This window comes from Lichenostomus cassidix, chromosome 4 (genome assembly GCF_008360975.1).
Source record: "Lichenostomus cassidix isolate B80296 chromosome 4, HeHo_3.0, whole genome shotgun sequence".
Classification (NCBI taxonomy): domain Eukaryota; kingdom Metazoa; phylum Chordata; class Aves; order Passeriformes; family Meliphagidae; genus Lichenostomus; species Lichenostomus cassidix.
The window spans coordinates 11707570-11725214 of NC_139484.1; the positions used below are offsets into that span (position 1 = coordinate 11707570).

The following is a 17645-nucleotide window of genomic DNA, read 5'->3' on the forward strand; positions in this document are numbered from 1 at the left end:
CCTGGAGTGCAGCACCCGGACACACTGCCAGCCAAACTGTGCACAGTGAGTGTGCACAAGCCAGAAATGGCAGCACAGCCCTGAGAGGCCTCTTGCATGGCAGCCTCAGAGCTGCAGGCAGTAGCTTTTCTGTGGAGACTCCTTTTCTTTCCTCTCTCCCTCTCAAATGTGGGGTCTGTAATTTTCTCTAGGAATGCTACAAACCAAACAGCTGGTGAGCAAAACTGTAACCTCAAGGAAAACAGAGTTAGAAACTAAACACTTGATGGTGTGACACGCCATGAGAATGTGCTTTCCTCTTGTCCTGTGCCAAGCTCCTCCCTCAGGTAACCACAAGTCCAGCCTCATCAAGAGCTGCATCTCTCATCAGGATATATATTTCAAGACACAGTGATAAACATGCTTGTGTGCTTGTCACTGCAACACATGGATGCTCAGTGTGATAAATTCACAGCAAAGAGGGAGGGGGACAGGAATGGAAGGTGATGTCTGAAAGGGCCCTCTCAGATAACGTAAGAGTGTTTAAATCTACCTTGAGCATTCCATGCCTCAGCTGCATCTGTGCATGCAGGTAAAGCCTCCATGACTGCTAGCTGTGGGCCTTTTCTTGATGAGGAATTGCCTGCACTTTTGGGCTCCTGGTTTAGCTGCTCAGAAATGCCCCTGGGTGTGGGGCAGCTATTTAAATGGCAGGCAACACCAGGGCTCCTGAGTACACAGGTGGAGCAGGGCATGCAGGTGGGGTCCAGGAGCGCAGATCAGAGCTGTGGGAAGCTGTCCCAGCCTTCAGAACACTTCTCTAGAGCAAGTCTGTTCTCTGGTGAGTTAATGGCTTCTGGAGCCCCGTCCCAGCTCTGAGCTGTGGAGCTCCTCAGAGGAATGGATAATGAAGGCAGTGTTGGGTGCGTGCTGGGTTAGCCATGTCCAGCTGAGCTCAGCCAGGTGCTTGGTTTAGTTCCTAAAACCATTCTGCTTCATTCCTTCCAATTGGCTGAATCAGGACTGGACTTACCCCATGTTTCCATGTGGATTTGTTTTTCTATGAGTCACTTAGAAGTACTACTGGCAGATTGCTTCCGGTTTGTTTTTTTTTTAACTCAAAACTTTTTTTTTCCACTATTGCTAAGACAGTAAAAAGGAAACCAAAGTAAAGCAGGAGGTCTTTAATTGGCTTGCTGGACTTGCTAGTTTTGTTCTAGAGAATGAAATGCTGACTGAGCATAGAGTAGGATTTTTCATGCTGAATTCAGCAACTCTTAAGGCATGTAAAGTAAACATGTGTGAAATCAGGGAGATGAAGAATTTAAGGTGCATACAGGCTGGCATTGTTACAGGTTTCTCATTCATGAGCCACTGCTTTTTTTATGTAAATAGGACTTGTGTACCCTAATAGTGTGCAGAATTAGGTTTTAACAAAAAAAATATATGGAGTAGCTTACAAGAGGAAATAAATGTAAGTAGAGCTCTTGATTTCTGTGATTACACTCAAGTAACCTTAATTAGACTTTTTAAGTGAGAAGCACTTTCACAGCCCACCTTAGGCTCTGTGGACCAGCCAGCCCATCCACATAGCAGTTACTGTTTGAACTCCCTGAAATTTAGTGTTTCCAAAGTGAAGCCTTTCATTCTTTCTAGCATTGGTTTCACATCATGTGCCTCTGCTGTGTTGAAGCAAGCTCTGTGATTTATTTCTCCACTGCCAATCTGTGCAGAAAGCCACGAGGCAGCAGGACCATCTCACACTAGATGGAAGACAATCAATTCAGGGTGACTTGGAATGAAACACATGCTTTTCAAGGAAACACCATTTTGGAGCTTCTCTCCCACAAAGCCAGAACAGGAACTGCAGCAGTTAATATCTAATAGGTCCTACCTTTCTCTGCTGCCAAACATCTGTGCTCATGACTACACCTCGCTGCCAAGCCTGGCCCACTCCCTGACACTGCTCAGCAGTGCCATGGACAAAGAGCGAGGGGAAGGGAAAGGCTGTTACCCTGTCCCCTATCTAAGTGAAAAAAATCCCTGAGACATATGGTCTTGCATAAAATCACCACCCAAGAGAAGCCTGGCGCGGCGTTAGGTTAGTGAGAATATTCTAATTACACCAAGGCTGAGCAGCACCTCATTGGCAGCCACTGAGGAAAGCAAATGGAGATGACAAAACTGTGGGTCATGAGATGCGTATTTTAACAGCATTGGAACCTTTACCCCCAAATTACTAAAAACAACCCTAAACCCATTCCTTACCAAGTAATGTACTTAGGAATCAAGACAAACTGTTACTTTCCATAACAGGAAAAAAGTTGTTTGGGCTATTTATTTTTTTTCTAATTAGTAAGAAAAATCTGGCTCGAAGAAACTTCTCACTAAGGAAACGCTGGATTTCATTTGGACCTGTGAGTGCTTCCTTTGGAGCAAGTTGTACAGCATCCCTTATGTAAGAGAGCTGCCAGCCGTGCAGGGCTGGCTGACAAGTCCCATCCCAATCACAGGGCACAGGCACGCTCACACTAACCGGAGCCGTGTCAGCGCCGGTGCTGGCTTATCAAGCTCACTGTGCTCCAGGAGAACATTATATGGTTTGTAATATGTCAGAGAATGTCAAATTAAGGGCTGCACGGCAGTGAAGGGTAGAGCAGAAAGCATTCTATTCCAGGCCATTGATTCCTTTTAACAACTACATGCAGTAATTCCCAAAACTATCTCCTCAGTCTCAATCACATGGAAAACAGCGCAGCGTTAGTTCTGAACCTTGCACCCAGTGCAGCTTGAAGATTAGACCGTCTAAGGGGATTAAAGAAGATGACTGATTTAATCAGAATAATTCTTTTAATGATAACTTGCTGCATTTCTCCTCCCCCCACCTCCTTAAATGTCTAATAGTTTGCTTCCTGGATTCCCAGTGCATAAACTGAGCATATTTTCTTCCTACAGGAAATGATCCAATTAAGTTGATGTATAATTGATAATGAACCGTTTAAGCTGATTTTGGCCTTGAAAAATCTTAACGGCGTGCAGTCAGCTGGCTGACCCCCCTTCATCCTCGCTGGAGGGACAGCACTTAGGGAAAGGGGAGGGGAGCAGGCTGAGCACACTGCCCAAGGATGTGTAGGGAGGCAGCCTAGCTTGAGGGAGCTGTGCAGGCTGGACAGAAGCAGGGATTACCTGAAAATCATGTAGTCCCTGATTGCTGCTCAGTACCCAAGTTGCAAGCTGGCCCCTGAGAGCACAGGGTTTGGACAGCAGAGCTTGGTAAGCACTCACATTGGAGACCAGCGTTCTGGAGCCAGCATTCTCCTGTGTCTAACTTTGGAGCACTACTGTGGCAGTGGGGACGTTTCCTACCCTCTGTAAACACAAATTCTGTTGCCTTACAGCAGGTGCCAATGGCAGATGCTGCTGGACTCATGAGAGTTCAGTAATTCACCATCCCCCAGTGCCAAAGCCAGGTCAGCCTGAGGAAGTGCTGCTGACAGCACAGCTGGAGCAGAAGGCATCAGATTCACAGAGAGAGGCTGGAGCACATCTTTGGGAAACCAATGCAGTAAGTTTTATAAACATAAAGGCTAAAATTGTTCCTCACATGAATAGCTCTTGCCTACCTCAACAAAACTGATTCCCCCTGCTAGACTTTGTTTTTGTCCCTGTCACCAGGTGGTCGTCCAACATGGGTTGGGTGCTTCCCCCCTGCTGACTTTGTGTTAGTAAGGCAAACAGGGACAGGTCTGCTTGTCACCAAGCCTTGTCAGCAGCCTACGGGGCCCTTCTCTGTGCTGAGCAGCAGGGCACAGGCGTGGTGACAGTGAGTGTCACCACGCTCCAGATGAGAGGTGACTCCATGAGGTACCGGCAGTGGCTGAGCGTGGCGCTGCCATGCACGGTTTGTGCAGCAGCTCCCAGCAGGCCCTGCTGAGCTGGCTGTCACCAATCCGTGTAACTCCAGAGTAGCAATGCACTGCCATGCACAGAGAGTGACACAGGAACCATCCAGCTGACATGGACACCCCCAGGATATTCAATAGATATCCTTCATTGGTGTCCAAAGAGATCAGAATGCCAGAGGGATTTTGCTGACTGCTCTTTGCATGAGGAACAGACTTTCCTCTATCACCCATGGAGCTTTACTGGAGAGAATCCATACTTTAATAGCAAAGAAGTTATATGTTTATAGCACTTCCTGCCTATACCCCTTTAGCCAGAGTTTGACACTGAGTGAATCTAGGTTTTTTTAAGGACCTTGAGTGCATTTAACCCTTTGTTCAGCCTTAATGCTCCCAGGTGCACTCCTTTGACAGGTCTAAGTCCATATCAGCCTGGGAGTTTACATCCTGCAAATCATGAGGTCTCCTCTCCCCTAGTCACCCCTTCACCAGGAGGTAGATCCTTGAGTATCCCAATTTGCAACTTTTCCTGGACAGAGTGACAGCTTTATGCTAAGGGTTACAGTCTTCCCAAGAGGCTCAGCCAACTTGGAGAGAATTTTGCTTCAATTTACAATGCTCTGGGCGGTGCAACTACTCAGTTCACATAACTTGATCTATTCTTTTTTTTTGGTCCATTATGTTTAACGGTGGGTTTCCCACGTAAAATGAACAAAAAAATTGAGCACCTGTAAAATGAGCAAGCAGAAAGAGATCTTAGCATTTCTAATTCTAATCCTTTCCAGGTAGAATTTTTAAGAAATTTTGTAACAATGAAAGACAAAACAAAACTTTTTTGAACTGACTACTTCCTCTGAAGTTCTGCATGTATCAGTTCCTGTAGTCTTATCTGGTAAGTTTTTGTGGCGTTTCCTAAGAACAAGATATATTTTAACTTCCTGTATTAAGTGCTGTCAACTTACTTTAGTATAAAAATGTGTTTGTCTACTTAGAGCTGTCATACACTCTAATAATGTTACTGAGTTCCCTTAATGTAACTTTGAAAGGTACGAGCCTTGTCCAATTCTGCCTGCAGAGACAACCAGACAACTTTCACTCACAAATCAGCAGGACTTGTGTTTAATTAAGGGTTTCATTTTCTTACCTAGTACTGATCTGCTGCATAGTGACAGAAACTGTGCCCTCCCAAAGCCTTCACACTGTCCTAGCATGCTCACAAGGCTACACTCCATGTAATAATCAGCCAAACCCCATCAGTAACTGCTCCTGAGAGTGCAGGAACTTGCCTTCAGCATTTTGCTTTTAAGCTCTGGAGTTTTGCTCAGATTTATTCATTCTGACAATGCAGTTTAGTTACGACTTTGTAAGCTAGGTATGAGCAATTCTGGCAGAGCAGGAAAGTTCTCAAAGCAGCCCCTCTGCAGAGGTCTGCACAGAGTTTTAGAACTGGTAGTTGATGTTATTCACACAGCATGGTGGTGCTTAAACCCTTCTCACTTCTCTGGGATTTTACCAGAACTAATGTCAAAACATGGCATGAGCTCTCCAGCATCTAAGCCAGAGTTACTCTAAATGTTCATCTCAACTGTCTTCAGTGTTAATCCTTGGTCACGATTGAACAGATTTTGTGTATCTGTCCAGAGAAAGTAAATTGCAGTAGTTGCTTATACTGAAAGTAACTATAGGAACTACAGGTACTCTGTGCTAAAACTCACCACCATTTTTTTTACCACTAACAAATGCAGATTAACTGCTCAGCTCTCCTGGGGAGAGAGCCAAAGTACAAATATAACAGGATAGAAGCCAAATAATCTCATGCCTGTGAGAGACCAATGTAGTAAGAGGCTCCTGCATAATTCCTACCCAACATTCTGGGTTGTAGTTTTGCTCAGGGGTTTTAATTGCTGGATCACTGCCATTTCTGAAGACAATGTTTTTTCTGAACAGAAATTGTTCACCAACATTCACAGAGGATTTCACAACTGCACCTTTGACTCCATACTTTGAGCAATACTGCTGCATGCTTGTGACATATCTCATTTTCATCTGGTTCAAAATTGGCTTTTCCTTTTAGATCAGTGTCTCTGAGTCTCTATTCTCTAGCTAACTTGCAAACTGAAATAATAACAGTGACTAAACAGTAATGATAATAGTGATTAAAAAGGAAAACTGTGACTATTTCATGTTCAATTAGACCTGCTTATCAGTGCTATGATGTTACGAGCATGAATTGTCACAATCATTCAAAACCCCTGCAAAGAAAACTGAGTATTAACTACAACATGTGAAAATAACCCATTAATACAGTCACCACACATGTATTAGAAAAAAAACACACACACACATAGAATCCAAACCAAGCAGAAACCCTACTTATGGATACTTCCGTCCATGCTCTGTGGTAAAAGCTGCGTGTTGACATGTCCAGTGCAGCTGCAGGCTGTAAATAAACCCCAAACTGACTCAGGAGCTCAGTCTGCAGAAGCTGACCTTGCATTTAAGCTGTAGAACAGTGTACATCCGTTTGCTTTTCCTGCCAGTGCTGTTACCTTGACACAATGTGTTGCCATTCCCTGTGTCTGGTCCTGTTCTATAGCTATGAGATGCCCAAATTTGGGATTTTTACAGCTGGGTTTTTCCTAAGTGCCAAAGAAGCTGGATTGAGGCTTGTGCAAACATCATCTGCCATATCTTACCAGAAAAGCTTCCCTCCCTGCTGACACAGAGCTGAAGGTGCTTTAAAATTCCTGGGAGGTATAGAAAAGGCAGACTGGCACTGCTGCTAGCCAAAGACTGCCCAAAACCACCTTGGATTAGCATGCAGGTAATGGGACAACTACAGCTTATGCTAACCTTCCCTGTGTTTGAATGACAGGCTTTTTAGTTTGAGCTCCTCAGAAAGCTCAGGTGACTGTACTTGTGCTGCTTCCTCAAAAGACAAGGAAAGTGGGGAGACCTGTCCTCAAAAGGTGCCCATCTGCAGGTCAGTGACCCTCGCTGGAGGAGAAATGCCGAACACAAATGTCTTTACTCCTCTATCCCTGACATACTCATGTGAAAATCTGTATCCTTGGAAACATAATGTCATCAGCTGAGGTTAAACATTCAGCTCTCATAAAAAAGCCCAGCACTGGCACTTTGCTCATTGGCACCAGCAGCATAGCTCAGTAGCTGAGTCCTCTAAGCCTTTCAAATAGCACAGGATCAGATTTTTAGCAGTAAAGGTTTTAGGCAATACCACACAGGTTGCACTGTCTTTTCAGGAGAATAAATGTCAATGTATCAAAAGGTTGATTACCTTTCCTTAGAAAACACAAAGAAGATTCTGGAACTACATTTATTTTAAGTAACAAGAAGGAAGATAAGTTGTTGCATTACAGCATTCACAAAAACCACACTGCTCAAGGGAAGTGATGAATTCATGACTGTAGTATCCTGTATGTGAGTAGTATCCTTTTGTTATTTAAAAAAGGAAAGGGAAATGAATGATAGTGAGCTCTTTCTCAGAAAATGGATTTCATTACTGCTTTTGACCGGACTTCTGCCGGTGAGCCTGTTTCCACTGTGCTGCCTACATGCAGCAGCAGCAGCACTGTTAACCTTCCATAAAATACACAGCCTTCAGTCTAAAATGAGAGAAACAAATTACGTGTCCACAACCACAGGTGTCTCCTTAACACACAGCTGAAACAGTGTCTGGCCACTGATCGCAACCAAATGTTTTGATCCCTTCCCGCAAGCTACAGTAATCAGCTGAATGGCCTCATCTCACTGATGGGAATTTCTCATGCCATGCTGAAAAGTGGAACTGAGTCTTACCACTTATTGGGATAGCAGGTGGTTAAAGTCACAGATTTAAAATGCTTCTCTCTGTATGTGAAGATTTGGGTAATTCCTAAATTGCACTTATTCCCCACGATTTTAACCAGTTGTTCTCAACTCTCCCAGAGTAACAGTCTCCATTTTTTCCAGACTAAACACAAAGCAGCCATTCATCAGAGCATCCCCCAAACTTCCCACATGAACTCCCCCTCCTTATGAGAAGTCCTCAAATTCTACGCAAGGTCTGAGCATGAATAACTGCAGGAGGCGCAAGCAGTGCTGATTCACAGAACTGCATCTCTAAGGTAAGGGAGAGGGAACTTCATCTACTGCAATTCCTGCCTTAGGACCCAGTTCTGCCAAGAAAAGGAAGTGGGACTGGAGAGTATGCTCTAATCTTGAGGAAATGTAAAACTTATTGCCTGGTACTCACAGAATTGATTATCCCCTTGAGTGCTTGGAACCCTCCAGTGACGGGGAAGACTTGCTCTTTCACATCAGCAATTCTTTCAAGCTTTGGAGAGAAAATGCATGCAAACACGTGAATCATCTGGCAAACTAAATTCATCACACTGCTTTACACCCTTAAAATTTAAATGGATGCCTAAAAGCAACCCTCATCAACACTGCAAAGAGAGGGAAACTTCAGAGCTCTCTCACAGCGAACTAAGAGTTTTCTGAACTGGAGGACTTAGCACAGCCTACTGCCACTAACAAAATGGTAGCCAGTCATTGTGGCAGACATCACCCTGTATCTTGGCAGTGATTCTGCAACTCTGTCCAGAATTACCTTCCCTGTTTGCTTTGCCTTTCACTAAAAACCCTTTCTCTGCATCTTCTGCAGGCAGGAGCCTTTTGTCTACCCTTCCATTTAAGCCACTTTGATGGAACAGGAGTAGCTACAGCCTTCACTGGGACATAGCAACTCTGGAAGAGTTTTTCAATGAGAACATGAATCCTATGTTCTTTTCCTTATCCCAAGACTGTGATATATACACTGCTTGAGCCTTGTCTACAGCTCCTCTGTTCATGTGATCAGTACCCTGACCTGGTTGCCATTCCAATGAGAGGGACTTGCCTGCACCCTCTCTGTTGGCAGCTCCCAGTTAGCAAGGGGATTTCTCACGGGTCTCCTTGGCAGTGAGCACGACACCCACATGTTCTATTTATGGCTACATACACATCTGAGTGTTTCCTGAGCCGGAGAAGACATTACACTGCCTAATGTAAGTAAAATTAAATTTCCATACTACTTAACATTAACTCTGTAAAACCCTGGGATGAAGTACTGCCTAGTACTATAAAATAGTAATGTTCTTACTCTTACCTGTTCTTGTTCAAAATCCTGGACACCAACACAATAAACTCTTGCTCCCAGCTCTCTGGATCTCTTTGCCTGTGGCATCATAGAACAGAGAAATAAGCTTTTTTTTAGTCAACAGGCAGCACCCAAACTTTGCACAATGTGACATGTATTTCCAGCTAGCACTCACCTCTTTTTCGGCATACAAGGGAATCTGACCATCCAGCTTGCCATCAGTCAGTGCAATGATGATACTAGAGAACCTTGCGGCTCCTTGCTTTGCAATTTGCACATTGGCCTGAAAACAACAAAAAAAGTCACCCACCTTAAAACTACACCCAAACTTTTAACCATGGTTCATCTTCTAAGCATTGAATATAGCATCTGAAATAACAGTGAGCCTCATCCTCAAACCTCTCTCATGACAATCCTCTGCCTCCCTTGAACTGACTATCACCAGTAAATCCCTCATCAGTCCTTTCCAGCCACCAGCGAGCCCATCTTCAAAGCACTGGGGTCACTGACTCGTCAACCCTTGCCAACACACAGTTCTTCCAAGATAGTTCTCTTCAAATCCACTGTTAGGATTTCCTTTGCTACCCCCCAGACTTCAAACACAGTCAGCAGGTTCCAAGATATAAAAAGAATAGCTTAAAACTAGTATTTTTTTTTAAACAGCAACAAAATTCTCTTTGCTCACCTTTTCAGTGTGCAGGTCCCAGTTACAAATGTGGCTCTACAGCCATAGAGGAAAAACTGATTTTTTTTTCCTCAGTAGCAGTAAAAGCTTAGATCCTCACCTTCAGGGCCAGGGCCTTCATGAAAACTGCATTACTTGAACTAAGAAAATATAAGCAGCTGGGAACTCTGTAATTAAGACAGTCCCAAATGAAGAGCATTTGTCTTGTAAACGCTGCTCTGTGCAGTAAAGTCCCCCCAAGGAGAGTGCTCTGGAAGGCACTGCAAACCCCACAGCCCTACTGAGCTGTGTGATTGTTTACCACGTTATTGGGATGCTGGCTGAGCTCTGAGACTCACGACATAGAGCCGTGCTCTGTGATGAGGAGCAAGCCAGAGAAATTCCATATGGCAAATTGCTGCGATGGCTAACCTTCTGCATGGGATTTACAGAGTGTCTGGGCAACCCTGGGACCACTTAGGCAACCAGGAGGATTTCAGAGTAACAGACTAAGGTGTACAATCAATCTATTTATGTTACAGGTTGTTACCCAAAGGGTGAGAACAGAGGATGTGTTGATTGCAAGAAGATGAGTAAAACCTACCTGTTTTAGTCCTTCGTGTATGTATGTCTCACCTGCTGGTACCACCTCCTCCAGATCCTTAAGACCTTTCTTGATTTTCTCTCTGCAAACAAAAATGGTAAGAGTCTGTTAGTGTGACGTGAAGTGGAGAAAGGGTGTAATTTATCAATTGAAAAGAAGTATTTGTCCTAAAGGAGAACTGAAATGAAAAGCTGTAAATTAGAGCCTTTAGCTAGGATCCCACGTGGAGGCAGATTGTGTATCCATGACAGAAGTGGCACTGTAGGAACAGGTATTTCAGACCTATCTGGCACAATATGCCTCAGTGAGTCAAAAAGTTGTGGAATAAAGAAAATGTTTGCAGATACTGCAAAGTGGCAAAGCCTCTGCATCACATAGCCCAATGGAAATTCTGTTACATTAGGTCTATTTTGCTACTTTAAACCAACTTTGTTTCCAATCGCATTGCAATTAAAGACAAAATGCACTAAAACAGCAGTTCCATTTCAACAGAAATCTTCCAGGCCAATATGCAGGAATTTAGTCACACTGAACTGAACTGCAGCAATTAAAACCTGGCCCTTAAGAAAATACCAATAGGCAAATGCAGCACTTGCAAGATGCCTCTAGTGTCCATGGGAAAAGAGCAGAATTGAGGTCAGTTTTTAATTTTTGACTGTCACTGACTTTCTGTGTGACCTTTCCTATGACATCACATGCAGGTCCACAGCTCACTTAGATTTAACAGGAGAATATATCTGCACCATGATTTCTCACGAGCACTACAGTAGATCTACCTGCAAGATGCTCATTAACTATGGGGATAAAAGGGGACAAGTCAACAGACAGCACCACAGGAATTACTTCCAGTGAAATCAGCACAAGTGGGGAAAAAAAAGGCCAGAGAGACCACTGAAAGAATCTAATCTGGAGGGCCTTCATTCTTCTGCAAGCACAGTTTCAGTGAAGTTCATAGAAAGTCATGCTAGGAAAGGACAAGTGAAAACTAAGCAGGGGCAAAATTTGGGCCAGAATATATAGAACACTATGACAAATCTAGGTGAGAACGAGGAACCCAGCAGGGGTGAGGAGATGGAGGGAAAATACATCGCAGGATGCGTAAAAGCTTTCCTTAGGCCAGACCAAATGAGAAAGAATGCATATGCCACACTGCCTGAATGCCACCCACTCGGCATTTGTTCCACGGATGGGCTTCCTCTATGTTTAGCAGCTCTGTTCCAAAGTACAATCCATTGCTGGAAGAAGCTCCCCTCACAGGATCCACTGATACAATCAGGGAGGGGAGGGGGAAAAAGAGAAATGTGGCATTGAATGTATGGAAGGGAACAAGTTATGTAAGATAATACAATCTGTTTGATCCAAATATTTTACATTCAGCATCTATAGAAACAACTTGCAAGTGATTATGTACGAACGCAGATTATAAACCACAGAGTTGGTGCGTGCCAGAAATGAGTGGCAGCACATCACAGGCGTTAGTGCTCTGCTGCCAAGAAACAAGCAGCAACTCAAGTCCCAGTTTTCTGAAACAGATTTCATTTTGCAAAAATAGCTTTTGTACAATCAGTTCGGTTTTATTTATCTGCAATGTCGTGTGACCCGGTCACACAGAAATCTCTGGTGTTGCCAGGCCTCTGCCTACAAGGGGTTCCAGGAAAATCTTTGGTAGTGTGAGCTTTTTTAGCTGTATTTAATCAGGCACCATCTCTTTCCCTCAGGGCACAGCTGCACCAGACAGACCCAACCAGATGTGAACTAGCTCCACATGTTCTCCAAGCTGGTCAAGTGCAAGTGGGTCCTGGTCTGAATGTCACAAGGCCAGTGTGGATGCAGCACTTGGGGCCCCAGAAGCAGCAGAAGAGGTGGGCTCCATAACATTAAAACTCACCCCTGACTGGGTTGGAGGCTGGGCGTGGGAGCTTGTGTCTGCCTGCACTGTCCTGGTAATGGGACTCTCTGCAGTGAACCAGCCACAGCATTCCTGCTCCTCAGTGGTCTCACAACTTCCCTTTCTCTAGTTTCTGTAAGGCATTTTGGTAGCCACAGAAATCCCCAGGGAAGTTCTGGTTGTGTAACTCATCTGTATCACAACAGCAGAGCCCTGCCCTCAGCCTGGGTGCCTGGACATCCCACAGCACAGCTCGGGAACACAAACAAAGGCTGAGGATCACTGGCTTTGTGGACCAAGGCAGACATGGGAGGGAGGTAGAAGAGGCAAAACAGAATCAGCAACTTGCAGCCTGTGTTTAGGCTGAACAAGTGCAAATTTAATATCTTTTCCCCACTCAGCATATGCGCTGCAGCCCATTTCTGTGTTTTAGCACAGGCACAACTAATTTTTAATAGCTACCCCGTCTGTTCTCTCTCTAAGCTGTGTAACTGCCTCAGACAACAGCAGCAGCCAGGCAAACACAGCTGTTAATATCCATGCAGTTTCCAGAATGGGTGTTCTTAGCTCCTCTGGGTGGGGGACAGTATCCTGAGTGTCTTTCCCATGTCACATTCCACCTATTGAAATGCTGGAATCCTGAACTATCCCAGTGTGCTGTGCATACGAGCACTGTCAGGAGACAGTGGGCCTCACTGAGCATGTATTTACGGTGAGAAATGAGGCTGTGTGCTGCAAGGCAACTCGCTCCTCTCTAACGAAAGAAGGCAAACAAAACAGGTACTTGGGGTTTGTTGCTAAGAAGGATGTACAGTAAACAGGAAAACACACCAATGTGTCAGTGAAACCAAGAGGGGGAAGTGTTCTTTGACAAAAAGAGGGATGGCTTCATCCCTGGCAAGGCGAGCTGTCGTACCGGTGAAAGGAAACCCTGCACGAGCCTCCTCAGATGTGTCACTTGAAGGAGGTTCATGCCTTCTATGCCTCTTCAATACTACAAAGAGTTGATTCAATTATAATAATTATTCTGCTTCAAACTTGAGGCCTCCTGCATGGACTCCAGATGGAAACTACATCAGTGGCCAACTCTGCTGTACTTGAAACACCCAGCAGAACACTCTCTCTGCAGATGGGTCTGTTTTGGCAAGCTGCTTGGACCCAAGTGCAGGAGAATCTCACGTGACCAGGGCTCCAAATGCATCCATGTCTTACACATGCCTGTGAAACCAGGAGCAGTCAGTGCACTGCTGGACTACAGACAAGGACAGTACAGTTGGTCATGTACCGGGTACTCAAATGTCCTACTCTTCCACCTTCATTAACACAATTTTTATTTATCTCCAGTAGGAGTTTCATCCAGGCAGAGGCAGCAGGGCTCATCCTGGCCGCTGGCACTGGTCACTGCTACCGAAGCAGGCTCACAGAAACCTGGACTGCTCCTGGCCAGCACAGCTGGCCAAAAGAGAACAAAGGCAATATCATGCCAGCTGGATGGTATTCCTGAGTGTATCCACTGTACCAAACCACTTGCTTTCCAACACTGTGTCCCAAAGGTGAGTGCACCAATCTTTATCACTCATTGCACAGTTTCCAGCAGAACTTTACAAACATGTTTCAAATGGCCTTTCTCCACCATGAGGTGAGAAGGCTTTTCCATCTGGGTGTTGTTGTTTCTCTATGGATTTATTATAGCACTGTGATTAACAATGACTTTCCAGAGTTAGTCACAGAGCAGTGTTCATACTCACAAAATATTTGGGAATTTGGGGGCTTCAGCGCTATGCTGTGGCTTTCTTTATACCCACAGCTTTATTGTGCAGTAAACCCAGCAAGAACTTTGTGCAAACAATCAGAAGCCTGAGGCTTTCGAAACAAAGTAGGCTTGCCCTACTTTGATCTAACTGCTGGGAAGAAATTGTGGTTTTCTGACATTTGGGAATTAGCAAGTAAGCCAGGGCAGAAACACGCCTGCAAGTCCAGAGTGCACGTAACAAATCAAGACCATAATATCCCATAATCACCCTCACAAAAACCCATCCCCAGAACTGCTCTGTGCTTAGCATCCTTATTTTCTGTTGGGAACAATGGGGGCCAGACAGTCTCAGTATTTTTCCTCTGTCGACTTCTTTAATATTTAAAAGGACAGCTGCTCCAACTGTATCTACCCATCCCTACCTATGGACATATGGTCACAGTTACCAGTCTTCTTCTCCTTCTCCTTGTAATTCCTTCTGAACAAAAAGGGTGGCACTTCCTTCCTCAATACACTCACAAGAGCATCAGCCAACTCTGAACTAGAGCCAAGTCCCCCAAGGGAACCCACTAGAACTGCAGAAGTTCTGTCTGTGCTTTACACAAGGCTTCAGAGAAAAACTCAGTTCTGTCCATGGCTCCAAGTGTGCCACAGACAAGCAATGAAAAAGGCGTTTGTGTCCCCGTGGCAGGGTTCCAGCATCCTGCCCAGCATTTCAAGTGGTCTGTGTGCTATCAGTGCTGCCTCTCGTGCTTGATAAGGAACAGGCCACTGACAGCCTACTGAAATGGAGAGAAAGGACCTCATTGACTTCAGCAGGCCTCAGAACAGGCTCAAGTGTCCTCTCCTGACCCTTCTCAAGCCATCTGGAAAAATGGCTTATAGGCTTGTCTCTGCCCACAGAGAGCAGATCCAATATCCCAGTCCGGATGGGGGGAAGTGGCTGTTCTCAAGTCAGACCACTTTTTAAATGCTAAAACAGGAGGGGCTGAGAATTGAGCTCTTAGACAACTCAGATGTCAGCTACATTTCTGTAGCGTGATATACGTCTGTTGCCAATGACAGGTCTTGTCAGGAAGTCTTATACTTGCTGTTACATATTATTTAAAACAAACAAACAAACGCACAGAAGAACTAATCAACTACAGCAGATGACATTTTGCACTGACCCTACTAAAAGCAGAACGGAACGACCACCTCACTTCCACCCTGCCACAGCTCTATGGAATGATTCCTAAATGGTTTATCCACATGTCCAAAATCCATAATGTGCAGTGCAGTAGCTTCTGGACAGAAGGCAGACAGCAGAGCTCATGTTGGTTTGGAAAAGGCTGAGAGGACACCAAAGAACTCTGACAGCAATGCCACTGTCCACTGCTGAGAGCACTTGTTCCACAAGACCATTTCCTAATTTCAGTGAGTTGAGTAACTATTTTTGCAACATTCTCTCCTCTACCTGTTTCTCCTCCTTCTGTTTCCCCCCCACCCAACCTTAAACTATCCTAGCTGCTAATCCTTACTTGCTTCAGAAATCAGAATGAGCAGCCTTGAATTCCAAAGCCTTTGAAACCATCCACTGAAAGTTCACACATATCCATACATCACCATAGTGCCAGAAAGGCCTTGCACCCTTCAAGTGGCACCAACTCCCCTGTCCAAAACATATTCTGAAGTCCAGGTTAGGAAATACAAAACAAAATACCTTCCTTATGTAAAACTATGGGTAACATTTATTTACCATGTTATGCTTTTCCTAGACATGAAAAAATCCTGATAAACATTCTACAGATATTGCTGTACAAAAGCAAATGCAAGAATCATTCTCATGCTGTGCCAGGAAAGATGCAGAGTCACACAGAGATGAAAACATTGCTGGTAATTTTTCTGCAAAGCAGTAGCAGAGCTAACATCAAGGATTTGTTTCCCATTGTTCCTTTCCTTCCTTTTTTGTAAGGCTATCCAGTAATATGGCCACAAAATTAGATCAGCTCTGCAGGGAGGCTTCATGACTGGCCACCACTTAGAGGTATCAGTCGTTGTTCTGTATCTGTTACTGCTCCTCTGATTCACTAAGGGCCCAGGAAGAGAGGGAGGGAATTAAAAAGCAGTGCACTAACCTGTCTCCAGTTAGCGGCATGATGACGTGTGCCTGCGTGGAAAACACGATAAACGACAGTCTCATCTTGGGGCTTTAGAAAAGGGAAAGAAGGCAAAAACACATTTCAGAGAAGCATACAGATGCACAGCATTTCATTCACTTATTCAGGTTTCATTCACATGATCTTTATCCTTCAGCTTCCTAGGAACACGCTTTCGAACTCCAAACGCAAAATGAGAGGAGTTAAAGAATTTTTGCCCATTTTCTCCATACCCAGATGCCTGGGGAACAAAGTAGTAGTAGAAGTATCACCCTCTCTCTCTTACATGACCAGTCTCCAGTGATGTGGCCTCCCCATGCACAGAAGGTAACACACATCCTTTGGTATTGCCAGGGCCACTGGTGTAACACAAAGGCAGGGCCAACACTCAGTTCCCTTCTGCTCCCCCGGGTACTAGCCAGTCACATTTCCCATCTTTGAAACTGATCCTGTCCATTTCCCCTTTTCTTTCAGGCTGACACAATGTCTATTTCCAACTGTGCTTTTTGTCACAAAACCAGTGCCTGCTGACTGTCTCCACTCTGAGAAAGCAGCATGCAGACTCTTTCAGAGTGGCACTGAGTTTGTTTCACTGACAATAGAGTTATGAGACTTGAGAACTTCTTCCCTAAAAGCATCCAGAGAAATGTCATAGTGAAAAACAGTACTGTATGAATTGATTTTATTAAGGGATTCAATCCTTTTTTCTTTTTTCTTTTTGTTTGTTTATTTTAAAGAAGGTCACCTGTGTCTCTTTGCACAACGTTACAGGGAATCATATGTAATTAGCAGTGGAAAATGCTTAAGAGTTGCGTGATGCTCTGAAGGCCCAAGACAGGAACTTTCCCAAGGTAAGTTGTAACATCTCTCCTACATGATTTTAAATTTTATTCATCACAATATCACTGTATAGGAGTATCAGCATTAATTAATCAGATTAACATTACTAAGGACTTAGCACTCATAAAGCTGAATCACCATATGTTTTCATTTCACTGATGTCAGTGATGCAACTTAAAATTATTGACATCATGGGAAGGTAAGTACTGCAAGTCTGCACACAACTGCACAGACCTTGGATTTAAGATCCAGGCTTGCAGGCTATCCATAACAGCTCTGAATACCAAAATCTGAGATGCTCTAAATTAAATCAGAATCAAAACCAGGGGATTATCACCCTTTTAGCTGCCAAACAAAACAAAGTACTTGCAATCCCAACCTCTGGTAACTGCATCACTGCCAACCTATTACCGCGAGACTTCCCTCTTGGATAGTCAACTCCAGGTGCAATACCCTCCTCGTTATGTTTTAGCCAACTTCTCTTCAGGATCCCCACAGAACCGTTCCCCCACACCAGCCAGTCCGTGCTCTGTGAGCACTCGGACACTGGGACGGGAACGCAGCCAGACCTCCACACAACTGTTGCAAGAGGGAGTGTCACTTGGCTGGAGAGATGCTGAACTGAAAGACTTCCACTGAACAAGCACCACCTTCTTAGGGGGGGCAAATGTTTTACCATCTACCCCAAAGAAGTGCTGCTTTGGTATCAGGCTTTCTTTTTCCTTTTTTTTTTTTTT

At 44.5% G+C, this 17645-nt stretch overlaps 1 protein-coding gene and 2 long non-coding RNA genes across 7 annotated transcripts in view; 2 read left to right on the forward strand and 1 right to left on the reverse strand.

Moving 5' to 3' along the window:
• Positions 1-17645, reverse strand: part of ANTXR2 (ANTXR cell adhesion molecule 2) — a 78696-nt gene that overhangs the window by 59578 nt on the left and 1473 nt on the right. The window contains exons 3-7 of the mRNA XM_085057898.1: positions 16048-16119; positions 10290-10371; positions 9197-9304; positions 9031-9099; positions 8137-8217 (exon numbers count right to left, since the gene is read on the reverse strand). Of these exons, the coding sequence (XP_084914024.1) occupies positions 8137-8217; positions 9031-9099; positions 9197-9304; positions 10290-10371; positions 16048-16119 (412 nt within the window). The remainder of the gene's footprint in view (positions 1-8136; positions 8218-9030; positions 9100-9196; positions 9305-10289; positions 10372-16047; positions 16120-17645) is intronic.
• LOC146437867 (uncharacterized) lies at positions 718-14436 on the forward strand. Of its 5 annotated transcripts, none has more exons than XR_014851566.1 (8): positions 718-820; positions 3378-3544; positions 4667-4773; positions 7854-8008; positions 8548-8929; positions 10228-10386; positions 12008-12151; positions 13522-14436. It is a non-coding gene; the product is annotated as an uncharacterized LOC146437867 (long non-coding RNA). The 5 variants fall into 5 exon arrangements; XR_014851567.1 differs by having other exon boundaries at positions 13525-14436; XR_014851565.1 differs by having other exon boundaries at positions 12008-14436.
• On the forward strand, positions 14880-16919 carry LOC146437868 (uncharacterized). Its single transcript, XR_014851573.1, has 3 exons — positions 14880-15805; positions 16226-16395; positions 16806-16919. It is a non-coding gene; the product is annotated as an uncharacterized LOC146437868 (long non-coding RNA).